Raw genomic sequence first — 19,850 nt, forward strand, 5'->3', positions numbered from 1 at the left:
GGCTGTGTGTTGTTGTTAGAGCGTTTCTGCAGCTTTCAACAGCTAAAATGTTAAGACTTTTTAAGGTCTGTATCACACACACACACACATACACACACACGACACAAATTAACAAAAGAAATGTCTATGTCTTATATAGTAGTAGTGGACAGAAATGATGTGGCATCCTACAAAATGCTGCATCTCAGCAACACTTGATTTTTGTGATGCAGATCGTTTTAATAAATTGCCATAGTGTGACGTGTAATGTGCTCACTGAGGAAGCAGGTCTTGCATAGGTCCATGTCCATGCACTGCAGACATCGGTAGCGGTGCCATGGAGCCATCCTCTCACAGCCGTCGCAGGAAATCACCACATTCAGCAGGTCACAGTAGCGGGCAATAAACATGTGCATCTGAAGGAAAAACACATTTAGACGCGTATTTATCACAAACCGGCACAAATCAGGTAAAACCACCCCGTTGCTAACCAGAACGTCACGTCTATTATCCTCTTTAGAATACCTTCCTCCTGTCCTCCACGGACTCCTCTTCGTCGATTTTGTCGTACCACTTTTCAAACATGCCGTCCATGCACTCGTCCATCCATTCCTGGTTCTTCTTGTAGTCGGCGATTTCGTCCTCCTCCGTCCACTGACTGAGTTTGAAGCAACAGGAAGAGAACCTTTTAGATTTCATCCAGCAATGCGTCTAAAACGGCGCCAAGCGTTAGACAGTTCGCGTGTTACGTGTCGCTTACCTGATGGCGATGTCGTGAACGCTGATGTTCTCTTGCGACATCGTGAGCAGAAGTACTGGGAGCTTTATGCTCTGGAAGAGAGGAAGGTCCTGCACCTCCCAGTTCATGTCCAGGAGGTGCAAAAAGCAGCTCTGCACACACGACAGGGCCGGGAGCAGAGCTCTGGAGAGCAGAGATCAGGATCAGTTGACTGCAGACTAAACACACTCTTACACCAATTGCTGCTGACAGCATGTTTTAATCTGCTCTGAGTATAAACAGGACTATAAGAAGCGTCTTACTTCTCGTTGAGACTGCTGAAGCCCTGAACCGCCTCCACCAGCATGAGGACCAGCTGATGGTAAGAACGCCTGACCTCCTCCCCAAGTTTCTGCCCGCTGTCTGACAACTGGGAGAAATAACTGAGAAGCACACACAAAACGATCAACGGTTATTCGTTTAACGTGCGGGACGTTTGCGTGTTCCTGGACTGCTGGTCGATCTACCTGGTGAAGTCTTTCTGGCAGGCCAGCAGCTCCTGCAGGAACAGGATGCAGTGCGGCTGGAAGAGGTGCGGCTGTCCCAGGGAACGTAAACACTGCTGAATCATCTCCAGCACTTTGCACACACTCAGAGCCTGGGCCTTGTTCAGGGCCAGGGTTTGCAAGATGCTGCCGAGAGAGGAAACGACAGTTCAGACAATGCTACAGTTAACTTCCAGCAGAATACTGGTGCGCAGAAAAACAGGGCTGCAACTAATAAAATAATCGATTATCTCATGATTGTTCTGATTGGATTTTTTTTTTTTTAATGGTCATTTCTGAGGATTTTCCATTTATTTTGAAAAATTCTATCAATATGTATTAGAAATGCATGCAAAGGTGCAAATAATCTAATAATTAATTTTTTAAACTAAAAACTATATATTTTGTTCTCTAAAATGCAATAACATAGCCTTAATTTAGTGTGCTTGATCATCTGCAGGAAAAAAAAAAAAAAACTTCTAACACCAACATGTGAAAAGTTCAGTATTTTAGCCCGCCACAGCCCTTTCTGCTTGACTGCAGGAAGGGCTGAGGAGGGCTAAAATACTGATGATCTTTTAGAATCAACTGATGAATAAGTGGAGAGCAAAGAGTGCTTAAAAGCTTAAAAGGTTTTTTAAATATATTTTTTTTACAAAATTTGAACCAGCTACTTAAGGAGTTCAGAGCAGTATATGTTTATAAAATGTTTTTTTTTTCTTTAATGCAAAATGTTTATATGTTTGTGCAGTTCTGGCTTAACTACTTCTCTGAGCTTGTTTTTTTTTTTTTCATCAAATCACATTTTTGATTCTGTAAGGTCCAGTTAACGATTCATTGATTACCAAATTAGTTTACGATAATCGACTAATCGTTTCAGACCCACTAACAAATATACAGTGACGATAAACTCGTAGACCTGCTTTACTTCTTAGAGGCTGCTTGTTACCGACCAACAAAAGTAGTGGCTCAACTTTAACCTCCCTAACTGGTATCGGGAATGTTTAGCAACAAATACATACAAATAACGGAATGGAACAGTTTTAGCTTCAGTAGTTACTAATCTGTTTACATTCTAGGTCAGATTTTACAACACATATTCACCACTGGTACAATGACTAAGCATGTTTGATAAACCTGATTGTTAGAAAGTATGACGGCATTGCTCGGTTAGTTGTACTTGCTGTGCTACGTTAAATAAATGCACTGAGTTATTCAAGAACGTGTTTTGTTTCCACACCATGACAAAGTCTTCCTACCGTTTCTCATTCATTCTTGGCAGTAGCTCAACCTAGTGGCATGGAGTAGTATTAAACAACACTGATACATTTTTCACTGATTAGTAGCGATCTATAACAAAAAGCTAGAAACGATTAGAAAAAGTGGCTATGGTGTCAAAACTTATGTCTAACGTGACTTTTATGGACTTTACAGAACAATCTGGCGCTAACAGTGTACCTTGCTGTGGTGAGAGCCTGGTCCTTCATAAAGTTCAGGATGTGTTTGAGTATCGGGTAGCGCTCCTTGACAGAGGGGGTCATGTGGGATTCCTCCACGGAGCGACAGGAAAGGAGGCGAAGGCGCGAGCGGCTGAACGGAGCTTTACGGGGGAATGTGGAGGGAGAGGCCGGCTCTCCGGCCGCCGGATGCACGGGGAGGTTCTCTGCGGGCTCCTTGTGGCCCCGTCTGCTCTGCTCGGAGGGCGAAGGGTTTGGGGGCAGAGAGGCGGACGGCTGACTCTGACCAAGCCTGCCGTCGACGGCCTCGTCAGGTAATCCCGGCTGCGGGGAGGCGGGCTGCGGGGAGGAGGGCTGGAAGTCTCCTTCTGAGATTGAGCTTGAGCGGAGCAGAGTCATTTTCGAGTCCCCAGCACCCTGACATGACTTTCCGCATGGAGGGAAACGAAACAGCAGGAGGCTCTTCTCGATGCATGTCTCAGCTGGGAAAAAATAAAAGACAGTGGCGACGATGAGCGAACGCTTTCCAAGAGGCGGAAGTTTGGAATGAGATTATCTGGATTCCTTACCCAGAGAGTCCATGGTAACTTCCTCTGGACTCCCATCTTTATCATCATAAATGTTCATTTTGCCAACAAGGTATCTCTGCTTCATCTCCAACTGAGAGGGGAAGAAAATGCAATCAGGAGCAGTGATTTGATAGACATAAATCATGGGAGGAAAACTCACCATCCATGTTCTGATGCTGTCTGCCAGAAGGTAAACTTGCACAAAATCTTCACTCAGAAAGGACTTGCAGTCCTGATTAACTAGAGACAAAAAGGAGCGACACATCAGCTAGATTTAACAACAACTATTGCTAGGAAACCTGACAGCCAATCAGAGCTAGCGTTACCATATGCCTTCAGGGCCTGGTTGAGGGCCGGGGTGTGGTACACCATGGCTGCCCAGATGGCGTTCACAGCCTGGTCCGTCTTTGCCCCGGCGACGATCTCGTTGCTCATGGAGTGCTTTCTGCAAGCCTGCACCAAGGTCCGCATTAGTTCTGCTTTATGCTCTGACGGTTCCTGTGAAGGGTTCCACCGTGCAAAGTCCTCAAGGAAGACAGAGATCTCATCCAAAGCTGACGTGTCCATCTACAAATCGCGGGGACAAATAAAAGAGAATGGTCATTTCTATCAACAACTCTAATCAATCATGGAAGATTGATGAAAATTTGAGGGTTTATGTCAAATATTAAGGGTACAATACATACAAGAGATTCCACAACGTCACTATGTTATTTAAAGTGAAGCTAGCATTAAAAACTGTGGGAAAGCACAGTTAATTTTGACCATTCAAAGCGCTTTACACTGGAGTCACATTCACACTCGCACATTTATTTGGGGTCGACATGTGGCAGGAGGAAGCTGGAATCGAGCCCACAACCTACCGATCACAAAACGACCACTCTACCCACACAGTCGCCCACAGTTGAAGCAGACTAACCTGGTTGGGGGCTTTTCTGGTGGGATTTGTCTCCCGTGTTTCACTCAAGCCGTGTCGCAGGATGGGCTTCCACAAAGGCGAAGCCTGAACGTGGGACATTTTTCCTGGTGGAAGCTCCTTCACGCTGCGGATCTCTGAAGAAGAAGGAGAAGAAGACGAAGAGCGGAATACACAAATGTTACTGTTCTGATTTACACTTAAAAGTCAGCGTAACAACAATCAAAACAAAGCAGCTGTGATCTTCCTGTTAGAGTTTTAAACCTCACCGTAAGGAGATTTCAGTGCCAAGGTTCTGGATGCAAGGCGGCCCATGAGGCGGGCCACCAGTAACTGCTGGTCCGACATCCAGGAAATGGTAATGTCTGGCAGACCCAGGGCCGTCACCGTGAACTTGTATCCCCACTCGTTATTGCTGCTGTCAGAGTGGAACAGGAACTGCAGCTGAGGTCCAGCATCAAATGTCACCTTCTGTAGGAGCGGAGAGAGGGACAGGTAGCAGGACGGAGCGACAACGACTTTCCGCTCCGATAGTTACTCGGCTTCGGCTCGCTTACCTTTGGCCATTTCTCACTCCCGACCTTCATATCGTAGCGCACCTTCCCTCCTCTGGAGTCGGTGAACTCTAGATAGTCATATCTGTGAGAATCAAGAGGAAATGCTGAGTGAGACGCTGTCACAAATAATTTCCCCAAACAGATGTGTGGGAAGGCGTTGCAGTGCATCGGCGACCTCTTCTCCGTCTCGCAGCGTTCGTCAAACTCCACCTCGAAGGAGGTGGCGCCGGGACAAGCGAAGACGGTGGTCTCATGTTGGCTGTTCTCGTAGTTGTGAGGCGACTCCATGTTCCACGTCCTGAGCACCACTGGTTTCTGAGGCTGGTGAGAGCTCTCCTGATCCACCTTCAGTCGTTATAAACGACAATAAAGTTCAGCCACAGAGTCGGATTAGCAACAACATCGCAGCTGAATTTAAGAAGCGTTTCCAGCTATATTTTGCGTACGACAGACTCGCCTTAGAGAAGATGTCTCCTGTGTCGCTTGACAGTTTTTTGAGGAGCTCGACCAACGAGGAGAAGCTCTTCAGCAGCACGCTGTGCGGGATGTCCAACGAACACAGCTCCAGGAGGAAAATCATCTGGCAGGAGACGAACAAATGTTAGCTAAATGCTTCGGTAAAAAGTTGGCTCTGCCGTTGCATATGAGAGTGATTAAGATTCACGAGAGAAAGAACGCGTTACCAGCTGTCTGAAGATGGTGGCCAGGATGGAGCTGCCCAGTTTGTTGTTAATTTCGCTGCTGGTGAACCTCTCGAGCAGGGAGCCCAGCACAACCTGGACGCTTCCCAAGAACTGATCCACATCTGGAGGAACATGTTCATAAGAGGAGCGATGAACGTCTCTGGTCACATTCAGGGTTTCTGCAGGTTTCAGCAACTCAAACATAAAAGTGCGTTCACACCAAATGCGTCTAACGCTTCGAAAGTTCGACGTGTGTGCGCTTTGAATGCAGATGCTTGACATTTTGTTGAACACCTCGCGATTTGTGCATCAGGGCATCAGGCGTGTCTGGTTTACATTCAGAGTCTATGTGGAGGCGCATCGAGGGCGCATCAAAAATCGCTCTAGCCGTTGTTTTCAGTTGCCGGCCTATTTGTCAGATGCGTCGAACGCTCCAAACACTTCAAATCGTGCTATGCTACACACGCAAAACTCCCCGCAATGGGTCCTCAACGCGCCTCCCCATACACTTTGAATGTAAACCAGATGCACCTGATGCTCTAAACGCGTTTTTTGTGAACGCACCATAAGACTTTAAGAAGATTATGAATGCAATTTAAGACTTCTATCACAACAGTAATGTACAAAAAATAAATTAATTGCCTGTATCTATACATACACAAGCACACATACATATGGACAACTATTAAGGAAGAAATTATACTGATGAGATTAACTATAGACATCTTTTAAACGCATTTCAGACATTTTAAGGCCTTAATTTGAGATACATGAATTTTAAGACTTCTTAAGGATGTGCAGACACTCTTACATTAAATAAATTATTTATTATTCTGATTAGACTTTAGTGCACACCCTTAAAAACAAGCAGCGCTCATTATTGTTCCTCTATGAATCAGTTTGTACAGCACTGCGTTGGAAATTAAACAAAGCCGTCCCGTTTCAAAAATGCAGCCAGCCCCGTTAAAATGGCTCACATCTTAGAAGGATGTCTCTGGCCAGATCACATGCGGTGGGTGTGGAAGTTCCCCCTTTGAGCTGCAGGTAGCACCAGGACAGCAGGCTGCCCTGCAGAGCCCAGAACAGAGACAGCAACACCTTCCTGCTGGCTCCGGTCTTCCCATCCACCAACATCACCTCACACTGAAAGACCGAATGTTCGTTAAGGAATGTTCGATTTGATGCAGTAGAACTTTCAAAGTGAGTAACGAAAGTCTGAAGTCACCTCTCTCGATGCGACGAGTAGCAGCGTCTCCATGACTACCAGTATGGGGCTGATGTCGAAGTCTGACGGCGCTCCTTTGGGGGGAAGCAGGAGAAGGCCGCTTGGATCCTGGTTACTGTGCAAAGACAGCACACCTGTTGCTGATATCATCTCATATGTGAGTAAAATACATACAGGTGTGTCTGGATACGTGTTCTTACCTGAAATAATTACAAAGAGACTCGAACGTCACCTTCACCGACTCTGGCTGATCATCTTCAGTGATGTTTTTCTGTAAAGACAGCAGATTAGGATTACTAAACCTGCTACATAAATACCAATCGGTAATAAACAGCGCTTTATAAATAGGTTTATATATTATAGGAGTTTAATTTCTGCTAGAAAACAGTTAAAAGGAATTAAGCAGGATTTTTTTTTTTAGATTCCAATTTTAGCTGCATTAAGACGGAAAAAAACAGTGAAACTCGCCATCATGTGGAAGAGCTTGTCCCGCCTGTTGAGTTTATCAGGGAAGAAAACAGCAGCTCCGTTCAGAATGGCCTTCACCGCTTCCTTGTGCAAAATGGTCTCCATTACAGTCTCTCCTTCTGGACCGTCCACAACTGAAACACAAGAATCATGGCTGTCAAACGCCGCTGACCCTGACGACCCCCTCCTGAATGACTCTTGCTCTTACCGTGGCAGAGGTGAGTGTAGAGGTCCGACACAGCCTGACCGGAGACGCTCTGAGAATCTCCACTGCTGGATGCAGATGGACCTGCTGCTGCTGCTGCAGAGGCACATTCTTCTGGTCTTTTACTCTCCTCTGCGTCCTGGAGCTCAGTCGGGTTGGGCAGCATGGGGAAACAGTTCTGCATCAACTGGAGCAGGAGGACTCTGCTCTTCAACACCTCCTCTCCCTCACTGCAACGCGGAGAGCAACAACAACTAAGAGCCCAACACTCTTACTCTGACTTAATCGTTTGGGCTGAAACGATTAATCGGATTCATTGTCATAAATCCGATTATTTGATGAAGAACGCATTCGGAGCAACAATAAAGCCAAAACTGCACATGAAATACATACATTTTGATGTAAAGTCAAGCAGAAAGGGCAGAGCTTTTCACATGTTGATGTTAGGAGGAATTTGTTTTTTTTAGCTCCAGATTTACACTGAAGGAATGTTGTGCTATTGCATTTTAGGCAATAAAATATATAATTTTTTTATTTAAAAAACTAACTGAATTATTTTATTTTGTTATTAGGGCATAAAATAAACTTAAGTGGTTACAATAAAAATATCATTTTGTTCTCTCTCTCGGGGCTAAACTGATGCCATCTTGTTACTTCGGCCTTTGTTTGTTCTTACAGCTCTTAAAAAGTTATTTTCCTTAAAAAGCAAGGTCATTAATTCTTTAAAACAGTTCCGAAAATGTCCTCTGGGCTGAACTCTGCATTTACGGGTCACAAATAAGCAGCAGAGGTAATCTGATTACTCACATCTCCCTGAGTTTATTGTAGAAGTTCCAGAAAAGGTTAAGGCTGAGACCACTGAAGTCCAGAAGATACTTCTGCTTGAAGTGTGAGGCATCCTGCAGACACAAGGGAACACAGTTGAGTCAATCTGATCAAACGAGTAGAAAGTCTGCAGTTGGCAGAGGGACTGAATATGAGCAAATAAATGAGCAGAGAGGAAGGGAAATCACACATTCCGGCTTGATTAAATGCTACTTTAGCCAGAATAAAACAAACTTATTTCTCTTCGGATTTGTTGTTAGTGTTTCTTTGTGGAAATTGAGGAGATTTCTCATGAATAGACATTGCTGTTCAGAAGTGTTGAGTCATCCCTGAACGCTTCGATTCGTCTCTCCAACGACTCAGACGACTTTCTTTTAAAGTGGTCTGGATCAATAGCCGTCCAGGCTTCCTGGAAGCCTTTCAAACATTTTCCGAGGAAAACCTCCTTCCTCTTTCAATTCCACATCTCTACAAAATGATTTCCAAAGGACAGATGCTCTGTTTATAATACAGGGAAGATCGATTATACCCAAAAATGTAACTTAAATAACGTAAATCTGCCAGGCGGTGCTACGTTACCATGTCTCGCGTAAGCTGCTGTACGAAGAAAAGGGTTTTATTGAGAAGACAAAGGCCCGTGACTCCATTTTGGTCAAGGCCGTCTCCCTGTCCGCCGAGGTCGTCCAGGTCGACGAGCCTCTCCGTTCCGGGGCACAGGTAGCCGCTGAAGCTGAGGTTCTGCACGCCTAGCCGCTCGGCCGAGTCCTGCCTGGTGCAGAGGAACTTCACCATCAGGAACTGAGAAGACAAAACAATGAGATGTTGATGCTACCAAGTCTGAAACAATAACAAATTCAGGAATTGTCCCAGGAATGATTGCGATAAACGATAACATTATCGTTTCGACACCATTTTTATAATGGTGGGGGTAGAACAATTCAAGTCAAAGACTAATAAAGGTTGGAACTGGAAGACATTTTAAATATCCAAAATAAAACACAGCAACCAAAACAACAAAAATGAAATAAAAACCACACATAAACCGAATGAATAATGAAATCTGTAAGCAAAACTGCTCTTCAAAAAATATTATTAATCAGAATGGAAATTATTGAATCATTCATTGATTAACAGGCTTAGGTATAACACAGCCGACCAGCTAACCAGTGTAAAAATAGGATTAATTAAGAGAAAAGAAGTTGGGAGGAAACAGAAAAGGTAAATAAAAAGGTTTAAACGGTATCAGCGAACGGACTGGCCGGTACCTTAGCAACGCGACACTGCTGCAGCTTGATCTCCACATCATTCCAGTCCTCTTCAAGTTCAAACCAGCCAATCGGCTCATCCTCACTCTGCGCCGACAACTTCCCGCTGCAGGAAACGTGACAGAGAGACCTAAAGGTAATAAACTACACAGATCTCCCATGAAGACACTCATGGCATTAAGGGACATACAGCGGTGTGACAAAGTGTTTGCCTCCTTACAGATTTATTTTCTTCATGCAGTTTTTTGTCACCTTTAAAAATTTTAATAGCAGACAGAAACAACACGAGTAAACATAAAAAGTGACTTTCAAGCAATAATTTCATTTATTCAAGGGGGAAGAAAAATAAAAGCTACCCACACCGTCCTGTTCCTCTGGGAAAGTAATTGACTCTTTGTTAAATCATGAATTAACTTTAATTAAACTACATTTCCTAGAAAGCTGAACTCAATTTCACAAGCCAAACCGAGGCCTGGATATTCCCTGATGAATCATTTAAATATATTAAATCATTTAGTGAGATATTTAATAAGATATATGCACATACAAATAATTTAAATGGAACCTCTCTGGTGAAGAAAAGATCTAAAATAGAAAGATATTGTATGGAACGTCAAAAACAGCAGAAAGACAAAGTCACTGACATTTATGAGTCTGGAAAAGACATTTCGAAGACAAACCACAGTCAGTCAACTATTGTTGCCGTTTTTTGTACGTGTTTATTTTCGTCAGTTTCTTCATTATTTATTTTACTTTGGCTTTTATACTCCTACTTGCACTGACTGAACAAATTAAAGTTGGACTTTTTTTTTTACATGTTTGACGAAGCTTGTGAAGCAATTGGTGGATTTAAGCGTTGCTGTACTGGTGCAAAGTTATCAAAATATATTTCACAAATAAAAAAATGAAAATTAGGGCTGCATCAATATGAACATTTGGTCTGATTGTGATCATCTACAACTCACACAGAGGTTGACTGTGGCTAATTAAGTGTTATTTAGTTGTGTCAAAATATGGAGCAAAAATAAAAAAGCACACCACACTTTTCACACATTTACTTGCAAACAACTCTGAAAACCACATATTTTACTTCAGCTTCCCAATTACGCAACAGCTTTTTACATACAATTCCCTTTTGAATAACTGAAACTTGTGTTAGTAATATGACAAATTTTAGATAGTTGTGAATAGTTTCGTAAAAGAAAAATAAAAGGAAATTGTCACCTGTCCTGTACAAACTCTTTGTAGTCCTTGTAGTTCCACGAGTCATACTTTTTGAACCTCTTGAAATGTTTCTCTGCATCAAAAGATTCCTCCTCCATGTACGCAAACACCAAGCCACACTTGGCGCCGATCGCTCCTTTTCGCACCTGATCACATCGACAATGCAAAAAAATAATCAACACCCCACGAGTTATGAGACTTTCATATAAAAGTGATATTTCAAGCAAATACCTCGACACTAGGGGATTTAGTTAATTTTAAAATGCTATTATTTACGTTTAAAGCAAGAAAGAAATTACGTGCTATAAGAAAATGTGTTTGTGAATTAATGAGTGAGTGAATAAAATGACTGATTGACTGATTTCACCGTGTGAAACGGTGCCGTCTTACTTTGATCTTCATCTGCGTGACCTGGAAGTTGCTCTGGTCCTCCGTGGACAGGATGACGCTGGCTTTCTTCCTGCCGCTTTCTGTGAGGAAACCTGGACAAAAACAAAAAAGACAGAAACACCCCGCTGACACGTGAGCGCATGTTCCTTCATTTCCAGACTGAGTTTGGTGCTGCTGTACCATCTCCAGTGGAAGACTCTGTGAGCATGTTCTCCGGTCCCGACTTCTCCTCTTTGCTCTTGACGTCGCAGGCCTGCAGGTGGAGCTGGAGGGGCTTTCCTGCAACAAGTCGCAGTTTGGTTCAAATAAACGCCGTCGTCCTTTCAGAAGATGCACATGCAAAGAAGGGGTTCTGCAGATTTCGAGCACTCAAATATAAGACCTTCTTAAGACCATTATGAATTAAATTTAAGACCTGTGTCACAGCAGAAATTTGCAAAAGAAATTATGTTTCATGTAGTAGTAGTAGTAGTGCCAGGTTTTTGTGCACACGGATCGGAAACATAAGTGAGCCAATAGCAAAGACGAATGTCGCTCAGCCAACTGGCGATAAATTTACAATTACCCACAATAGATGCAAAAAAGCTAGCTAGCAAAGGGTATGTTAGTAGCTAGTTAGCAGTGGCTGCTTCTGTTTTTTTAAATCTGTATGGTTTTTTTTTGCCTCCTCTTATTAAGCCCAGTAAAGACACAAACATAACCAAAAAGAAAAATACATAGAATATATCAGATTAAACAGTCCTGCCACTAAAACATTTAAGACGAATTTAAAGCCAACTTAGATTTTTTTAAAAGAATTTAAGGATTAATTTTAGATACATAAATTGAAGACCTGTTTTATGAGCCATATTGAAACTTAATGGAAATTCTTTTTTTTTTGTTACTTGAATCGTTTCTGTGAGTTACAGTTGTTACTCTGCTATTTGAATAAGACAAGCATCTGGAATTGGATGTTGTCTAAGCTGGTGGTGTCTTTTGATTGGATCCTTTGGGATCAATAAAGTATTTCAGAATTTGAATTTCTATCAGTTTTTTGAATCTGTGTGTTTTGTTTGTTTCTTTCAATTTAGCCCAGTAAAGACACAAATATAGAAGAAAAACATACAAGATTACATTTTTTTAATAAAATGAAGACATTTAATTTTAGACACAGAAATTTAAGACTTTTTAAGGATGATAAGGAACAACATGCAAATCAGAAAGGTGAAGGATAAGCCAAATTACCGTTACGATAAAGCAATCGCAGCCTGACGGATGCCATGGAGACGATGAGTGAGGAGGCCTTGTACTTGGTCTGTAGACAATCACTGATGCAGGACAGGGCCTGGAGTATTTTGGCCACGCTGCCTCTGGCCAGGGCAAAGGCCAAGAGAGTCATTTCTGCGTCAGGGCTCACACAACAGCTGAAGAAAAACAAAACCCAAAGTGGTTTCAATAGAATGATCATACTGCAGCTGAAGAAGATGGAAAGATGAACGTTTAAAAAAAAAAAAAAAAGAAACAGCAGCTCACTTTGCAATCCTGAGGAGAAAGCCGTCCACTTCCTCCAGGATGTTTAGGGAGAAGAACTTGGGGAACTCTGTGGACGATGGCGTTAGCGACAGCGGTGGCATGTGCTGTAAGGCTTTCCTGGGGGGAAAAAGAGCAGTGACAACAAGCTGAATTAACATGTTTTTACAAACATTTTTATTTTTTACATCTCTGCATCTTACTGTGTGCTTTGGAGGACGGTGTGAGCCAGAGCTGGGTTCGTCTCCATCGACGCGGTGACCAGGGACGTGAGCAGAGACAGGTACCAGATGGCCGAAGCATCCGAGACGGACACCTCTTTACTCTTGGTGATCTGATAACCCAGCGTCTTCAGTCCATGAATGCGCGTGTCGCATCCGTCGCTCAGGCATCGCTTGATGTTTATTTGGACGTCTGGGGATTGTTCGGGAAGAAACGTGGTTAGCCGAGTGACGGAACACGTATGAAAAGAAAATTTAAAATCCCCTTCAGTTGACCCCTGATACCAGGGATCTGCTGCCTGCGTCTATAGAGGAAAATTTAACTCTCTTCACAGTGGTTCTTAATAAGTTAAAATAAAGAAGAAGAAAAATATATAAGCACTGAGGAACATTTTTGAAAACAGAGCTAAAAAAAAGGCTACATTTTGCAGTTTTTTTTATTTTATGCAATATCTGAATAAAATTTTATTCTGTCACAATAAAAAGACAGAAATTAGTCAATATTTGCATAATTCACTCATTTTCATTTGGTAATTAGATCCCAAACTAAGTTCTTAACTCATTTTTTAAATTTTATTTTATCGGTTCCCAATACAGCAAAATTTACACATCATGTAGTCATAATATCATATTTCCAATTTTAATATTTAAGAAGAAAAGTAGCTGCGTGCAACATGATAAATAAAACAACGGCTACAACTCTTATTTCTCAGGGAAAGATTACAACATTAAAGTTCTTGTTTCTACAAAAATGTAACAAAAAAAAGTTTCTGTGAGGTCGATTTTAAAAATAGAAGTAAAACTGTCATTCTTTGATACAACTACAAAAGCACATTTTATAGAATAGGCGTTTATAATTAGAAACCATTCTTTTCTAAAGTCTCTTGCAGCACTAGATAAATCTTATGGCTCTTTGGACTGTAGAGGTTGCTGACCCCTGACCTTTTCCCAGCTATACTTTCAAGAGAAACGCGCCATTTCAAATTCTAATAATCACAGCAGCACAGTCATTCTTCCACAATAAATGCTCCAAAACAACTTTTATTTCACAACAATCCCATCTGCAAACAGGTTTAGGATGCAGAACGCCCTGAGCGTCAGTTTAGCTCGTCTTACTCAGCCCTCGGCTCTTTGCAGGGTAATAAGCATGCAATACAATTTAAACTATGCAAAGGAAGTAAATGCATAGTTCAAGTTTATTACTGTGTGTGTTCTGTGCCGACGTCTGACAGCTGCATGCTTCTTTTCCTCGATTGTTATCAAGTCCCGTGCGGCTTTTTGCAAAAATATTCAACCCCCTTGTATGTTTTCACATTTACAAATAAATTCTTCTGTGTATTTTATTTGTTTTTTTATGTGATTAACCAAGAATAAAAATTCTGTTTTTTATGAAATGGAGTAAAACATTTACATGGGTTTGAGTTTTATAGCTATTACTATATATTATTGTTGAAGTAGCTCTCTAGTAGCTTTGCATTTATTTTTTTTAAAGCATTGAAAAGAATATGCGTACTATCGGTAGATATCGGAGCGCTGCTTTAACGGCAGTATAAATATCGGATATTAGCTGAAGGGTTCATATCGGTTCAACCCTTGTTTTATTATCATTTTTGAACGGAGAATAAAAACAGGCTCTCACAGGGGTGGGTGATGTTGGCGTTCTCCAGCAGAGCCACGTAGCCGGTGACGTTGCTGGGGATGCGGATGTCTCTGATCTCCTGCAGGGAAAGCCGCGTCTTCCCCACAGACACCGAGACCAGCTGGGGCATGTAGCTGTGGTCGTTGGAAGCCACGGCGATGGCCAGACGTCTCAGAACCACGTCTGGCTTCAGCTTCAGTCTGGGACCAAAATTTTTTTTTAAAAACTTAGAAGAAGAGTCACAACTGGACGGTTTCAGGACTGCAGAGTCGCACGTTTTACCTGATCCAGTGTGAGCGCGCGCTGCCGTCCGACTGCCAGAAGGACGACGTTTCCCCGTTTGTCATCTTGTAGATCTCGGAGACATTGGAGGACGCTTCTATCGTGCTGTAGCACTGCGTGACCACCTTGACTTTATCCACGTCTGGGTCGCGGTCCAGCTCTGCTCTGTACTGGATGTCTAAATCTGAAAGGAAGCGACTCCAGTTGGGACAATTTCTAGCACAGCAGCCGGGAAGCGAAGGTGCATCGCGTCTCGAATTCTTAGACCACCTCACTCTGTCACTCACCTTTCTCCTTCTGCAGGAGAAATTCCAGGAAGTCTTGAACCACGCTGGACCTCATGGTGCAGATGCTGTTGTAGCCCTCTAAAATCGGGAACGGGATGGCACTGCTGGGAATGCGATTCCTGTGGAGGAACTTAAGGATCTTAGAGGCGTGAGCTCCTAATCTATCTTTGCTCTTTGAGAAGATGTCGACGAAACCTGTAGGAAATAAAACAAAACAAATAAGAAACACCAAAACAATGAAACAACAGTCTGACTGCATGCAAATGGCGTCCAGGATTATACAGAACTTCATAGATTTAGCGTAGCAAATATGAACAGAATCAACTATTAAATCCAAACAAGAGAAGAAAAAAGAAACAAAAAAAATACATATAAACACCATCACGACAGTTTCAAATATTTAAGTCCTTTTGTAGTTTTCAATCATTCTATGTTTTAATTCCCTCTTAAACTGTGTTATGGTATAGTCTGTTTACGATCTTCTGGTAAACTACATTAGCTAAATAGCTCAAATTAATTCAGAGTATCTCTGAAGAGCAACTTCCAAGTCTTCCGAATCAGATTTAGTTCTGGACTTTGGGCCATTTTAACAAATTCATATGTTTTGATCTAAATCCTTAAATCGGGTCCCTGGCTGTGGGTTTGTGGTTGTCGTCTAGCTGAAAGCTCACAACCCTTTTTCAGCCTCCGACATGCTTTCTTTCAGCGTTGTCCTGTAATTCTCTCCACCTGGTATAAACTCTGACTAGTTTCCCTGTTTCTGTTGGAGAAAAGAGTCGCCACAGCATGACGATGCCATCACCATGTTTTTAGAGCCAAGGTGGTGCGTCCAGGATGATGTGCGGTGTTAGTTTTGCATGCATGAAAAATGTTCAATCGTTCTCTCATTTAACCACCTAATTGGTAAATGGACTGAACTTATATAGCGCTTTTCCAATCATTTTGACCACTCAAAGCGCTTTACACTAGAGTCACATTCACCCATTCGCACAAAGATCGGTAGGCAATTTGGGGTTAAGTGCCTTGCCCAAGGGCACATCGACATGTGGAAGCTGGAATTGAACCTACAACCTTCCGATCACAAGACGACTACTCTACTCTAGAGCCACAGTCGCCTCTAGACGTATTTAACCACCTACTTCTACATGATTGCTCTGTTCCCTCGTCATGAGCTCGAGTCAAAACTCTAAACTGAATCTTTCAGTGCTTTTTCCAACAGATTCTCCAATCTGTAGCAGCTCCTACAGTCTCTGACAGGTTAACTTTGAAAGTAGCTGGTGGCAATGGCGTCTTTAAGGGTACAAAATACAAAAGCATGCCACACTTTTCAGAATATTAAAACAGACATCAGTTTTTTAAAAATACATTGAATTTTAGGGCTGTAATGAAGAACGTAGTCGATGCAGGTGTGTGCGTGTGTGTAAACAAATTCCCAATCTTACCTGGTGTGAGGGAGCAAGCTTGGAGCTGTCGTATCACATGACTCAATTCTCCCTGTAGATTAGCTCCGTTGGAGTTCTTCAGAGCAATCAGCATGCTCTCTATGTCCACCACTCCATCCCCCTCTGCATCAAACTGTCCAAACGCCTGCGATCAGGGAAACAGAAGACGACACACCCTTACACTCTGACACAAATCAATCCCATCACAACACACAACAAACGCATGCAAATACAATTCCTAGAACTCACAACTGAATTACCCCTACATGCATAATGGATTAAAGTACTTCTTTGAAAGTGTAGCTATATGCAATATATACTGCTCAAGAAAATAAAGGGAACACTTCAGTGTTCACTTAAATGTTAAAGTGTTCCCTTTATTTTTTTTGAGCAGTGTACATTTAAGGGAAGCAGACAGCAGCGATGTGTTTGTGTGTGGTGCCTGAAGGAGTCAGTGCGCCGCTCACTACTTTTAACACATGAAAGATGGTCTTTGTCTGCCCACACAGAGTCAAATATGCAGACTGAGGCACAAACTTATCACACACCACCTGGCTGTCAGCGCACAACAAGGCAGCAACAAAGAGACCAGCATTGAAAACAACTGAGACAATAACCCTGACAAGTAAGAGTAACATCACAGCTGTTCAGTGCGCACTCTGCAAACTACATGACTTGATTTCTACTCCTCTCCCTACAATCAGAGGAGCTGATTAGTCACTACGGATGGGCGCGGTGCCGCTATCAGCAGTTCACCTCTCATACCTGGGTCAAAAAGTGTCAAAACACCTGATATTCATGTCATGTCACGAATGACAGCAATGTTTTTTTTATGTTGTTGTGTTGTTGGTTTTTTTCCGCTTTCAAAAACGTATATACCTCTTCACAATCATTTCTGGGAGCATCTCTGCTCTCCAACATTTCGCAGAACTGTTCCACATTGACGGACTCCTCGCCGCGGTTCAACCGGTCCTCCAGCCACCGTATCAGGACGCCCTCGTTACCAGACAGGACGGACTCGTGAATGGTGACCCCCGAGTCGCTGACACGGGCGGCCGCTTCTCTTAGTTTCACTTGCTCCAAAAGGAACGCGGGGCTAGGTGGTCCCTCGGTGGCCGCGGGTGGGTTATTCGATCCCCTTCCGCTTCGCCCAGACCCGGTGCCTCCGCTGCCTCCGACAGCACCGCCAATGGCCGCAGAGGCCAGGTTGTCTTCCGCGAAACCGGGACTCTCCGTCTCCATGTCCTCCTCGTCGCCGCTCCCTCCACCACAGCCACTCTCTGCGTTCCCCATGTTCGTCTGACCCACCTTGGGTTCCCCCTAAAAGTCCCCACGGCCCCCGCTGGTGTCGGTTTTGAAGCGGCCGTGCTTTACCCGGGTCCGTACACAGACCTCTGTAACGTCAACCTACAGACAGAACTCCGCTGCGCTCTACTACCGCATTCACGCACTGTACGTCAACTTGGCTGAAAAGAGACGTCCTCTGCGTATCTCGGCTGCGCAGGCGCCGTGCCGTCAGCACCACCCTCAGGTCCCACCATTCTCAGTCCTCTTCCGGTTCATAAACTCTTTTCTCTCTGCCCCAGACGCCTAACCTAAACGTAACCTTGACACATAATTCTGACCTCTTCCACAAACACAACATTTAACATAACTTATACTACAATTAATTGTTTTTATGCTCTTTGTAGTAGTCGCAAACTGGAGGATAACTTGGGGCAGTTTGTTGCGCATGCGCCATTTTACATAAACTGTTGGGAACCTTTTGAGTTCCTCGGCTGCGCACGCGCTTTGCTTTCTGTTATCACGGAAGCACCTGCTTCGTCACTGTTCATTCTAAAAGGCACGAAGTGATGTAAGTAGATGGAAAACCCAACAGGCTCCAAATAAACATGCTGAGATACGCGCTGGGCGCGTGTTTGTCTGTTTTAGTGGCAGTGCTGTTTTTTCCTCCTGACTGGTCCGGTGGTGGTTGGGGAGGGGAATCACAGAAGGTGGCCCCGGCGCGGCTCCTGAGCAGGAGTGACCTGTCTCTGTACGACGGAGAAAAGGGCAGCAGGGGCCTGTACTTGGCCATTCTGGGCCAGGTTTTTGATGTACACAAAGGACACAAGCATTATGGACCCGGGGGTGGTTATCACTTTATGGCAGGTGATGCCACTCTTCAAATTGAGTCTACAGTATTATTAAGCTAGGACCACTTTATTATTAAGTAGTACGCTGTATGTTGTGTACAACATTGAACGCTTCTGTATTTTCAGGGAAAGATTCCTCCTTGGCTTTTATCACAGGAGATTTCACAGAAAGTGGTTTGACGGATGACGTCTCCAGTTTGTCTCCGCTGGAGGTGGTGGCCCTTTATGACTGGCTGGATTTTTATCACAAAGAATACCAGCATGTTGGTAAGGATCTTTACAGTGTAAGCCTCTCGTTTTCTTCCTCCTCTTCAAGTGTTTTTAAGAGTAATCAACAGATCTTTTTCCATTTACCACCCATTGCGACGGGATTCAGCTGAAGATCCACCAAACACAACACGGACCACAAGACTGATTTGTTATTGTGGATTTTCTAACATTTTCCTGCCGTGAAATAGGGTTTTTAAGCACACTAGGTAAATTCTCAAAAGGGTCGAAGTTGAGGCTTTGGGAAGACCTTCATCGCTTCTTACAAAAAACAATTATATGTTGGGAATTATTGTCCTATTTAAATGAGAAACTGGTTTATTCAATTTAACACATTTTGATCTTAATAGTCACCCTTCATTACACGTTTTTATTTATTTATAATCCATCCTTTTTTTGTTGCATCCTTCAGACAAAGCTAGTTGATATTTCCTGACTTACAAAGTTCAATTGCCTTCTTTGAATTGAATTAGGGTTAGGGTCAAATCATTTCTGTACAGTAAGCTGCGCTGAATTTCAGGGTTGGTAGTGGGACGGTTCTACGATGAGACTGGACAGCCCACAGAGGCCCTGCTGGAGGTCCAAGCCTCACTAGCAGAGGGCCAGAAACTGAAGGCCCAATCAGAAGCCGAGAAGATTCTCTTTCCTCCTTGCAACTCCGAGTGGAGCTCTGGTAGGGGCAAAAGAGTCTGGTGCTCTACTAAAAGGTACGGAAACACTTCCGACCTATTGTCACATTATGAAATTTGAAAAATGTAATGTTTTTTTTCCCTCTCTCCCAAAACGCAGCGGTGGGGTGAAAAGAGACTGGACTGGCGTACCACGAAAGTTCTCCTCCCCAGGTTCCGGTCATACACGGTGCGTCTGTGTCAAAGATCCATCTGCAGCAGCAGATCATCCCAGCATGCAGAAATATGATGGCTGCCCTTCAGATGCCGAGTCATGCATGGTGGGAGACGACTAAGAACAATGGGCCCCAATTCATTCACAATTACAACAAACCTTTTTTATACATCAAACAGAATAAAGACATTTTACTGCA

The 19,850-nt window shown here is 43.3% G+C and overlaps 2 protein-coding genes across 3 annotated transcripts in view; one reads left to right on the forward strand and one right to left on the reverse strand.

Annotated features, from left to right (window-relative positions):
• Window positions 1–17,897, reverse strand: part of zzef1 (zinc finger, ZZ-type with EF hand domain 1) — a 34,156-nt gene extending 16,259 nt beyond the window's left edge. Inside the window, exons 1-34 of one of the 2 annotated variants that reach the window (XM_081615867.1) lie at window positions 17,286–17,897; window positions 16,407–16,551; window positions 14,965–15,159; window positions 14,678–14,861; window positions 14,396–14,595; window positions 12,739–12,949; window positions 12,539–12,655; window positions 12,251–12,429; window positions 11,207–11,305; window positions 11,027–11,118; window positions 10,637–10,782; window positions 9,413–9,518; window positions 8,727–8,945; window positions 8,130–8,221; window positions 7,326–7,552; window positions 7,118–7,251; window positions 6,850–6,920; window positions 6,650–6,764; window positions 6,402–6,567; window positions 5,425–5,546; window positions 5,204–5,321; window positions 4,917–5,091; window positions 4,742–4,823; window positions 4,454–4,655; window positions 4,188–4,321; window positions 3,595–3,835; window positions 3,429–3,508; window positions 3,269–3,359; window positions 2,701–3,181; window positions 1,225–1,389; window positions 1,021–1,140; window positions 740–901; window positions 505–637; window positions 257–395 (exon numbers count right to left, since the gene is read on the reverse strand). In XM_081615867.1, the coding sequence (XP_081471993.1) occupies window positions 257–395; window positions 505–637; window positions 740–901; window positions 1,021–1,140; window positions 1,225–1,389; window positions 2,701–3,181; window positions 3,269–3,359; window positions 3,429–3,508; window positions 3,595–3,835; window positions 4,188–4,321; window positions 4,454–4,655; window positions 4,742–4,823; window positions 4,917–5,091; window positions 5,204–5,321; window positions 5,425–5,546; window positions 6,402–6,567; window positions 6,650–6,764; window positions 6,850–6,920; window positions 7,118–7,251; window positions 7,326–7,552; window positions 8,130–8,221; window positions 8,727–8,945; window positions 9,413–9,518; window positions 10,637–10,782; window positions 11,027–11,118; window positions 11,207–11,305; window positions 12,251–12,429; window positions 12,539–12,655; window positions 12,739–12,949; window positions 14,396–14,595; window positions 14,678–14,861; window positions 14,965–15,159; window positions 16,407–16,551; window positions 17,286–17,699 (5,557 nt within the window). In that variant the 5' untranslated portion in view covers window positions 17,700–17,897. The remainder of the gene's footprint in view (window positions 1–256; window positions 396–504; window positions 638–739; window positions 902–1,020; window positions 1,141–1,224; window positions 1,390–2,700; window positions 3,182–3,268; window positions 3,360–3,428; window positions 3,509–3,594; window positions 3,836–4,187; window positions 4,322–4,453; window positions 4,656–4,741; window positions 4,824–4,916; window positions 5,092–5,203; window positions 5,322–5,424; window positions 5,547–6,401; window positions 6,568–6,649; window positions 6,765–6,849; window positions 6,921–7,117; window positions 7,252–7,325; window positions 7,553–8,129; window positions 8,222–8,726; window positions 8,946–9,412; window positions 9,519–10,636; window positions 10,783–11,026; window positions 11,119–11,206; window positions 11,306–12,250; window positions 12,430–12,538; window positions 12,656–12,738; window positions 12,950–14,395; window positions 14,596–14,677; window positions 14,862–14,964; window positions 15,160–16,406; window positions 16,552–17,285) is intronic. The other variant, XM_081615866.1, reaches the window with a different exon arrangement.
• Window positions 17,898–18,014: 117 nt separating this feature from the next.
• On the forward strand, window positions 18,015–19,850 carry cyb5d2 (cytochrome b5 domain containing 2). Its single transcript, XM_008428155.3, has 4 exons — window positions 18,015–18,557; window positions 18,668–18,808; window positions 19,329–19,515; window positions 19,598–19,850. Exons 1-4 carry the CDS (start codon window positions 18,299–18,301, stop codon window positions 19,770–19,772), a joined length of 762 nt encoding a protein of 253 aa, XP_008426377.1. The 5' UTR covers window positions 18,015–18,298; the 3' UTR covers window positions 19,773–19,850.

Source organism: Poecilia reticulata, chromosome 14 (assembly GCF_904066995.2).
Source record: "Poecilia reticulata chromosome 14, P_reticulata-male-v2, whole genome shotgun sequence".
NCBI classification, from domain to species: Eukaryota; Metazoa; Chordata; class Actinopteri; order Cyprinodontiformes; family Poeciliidae; genus Poecilia; species Poecilia reticulata.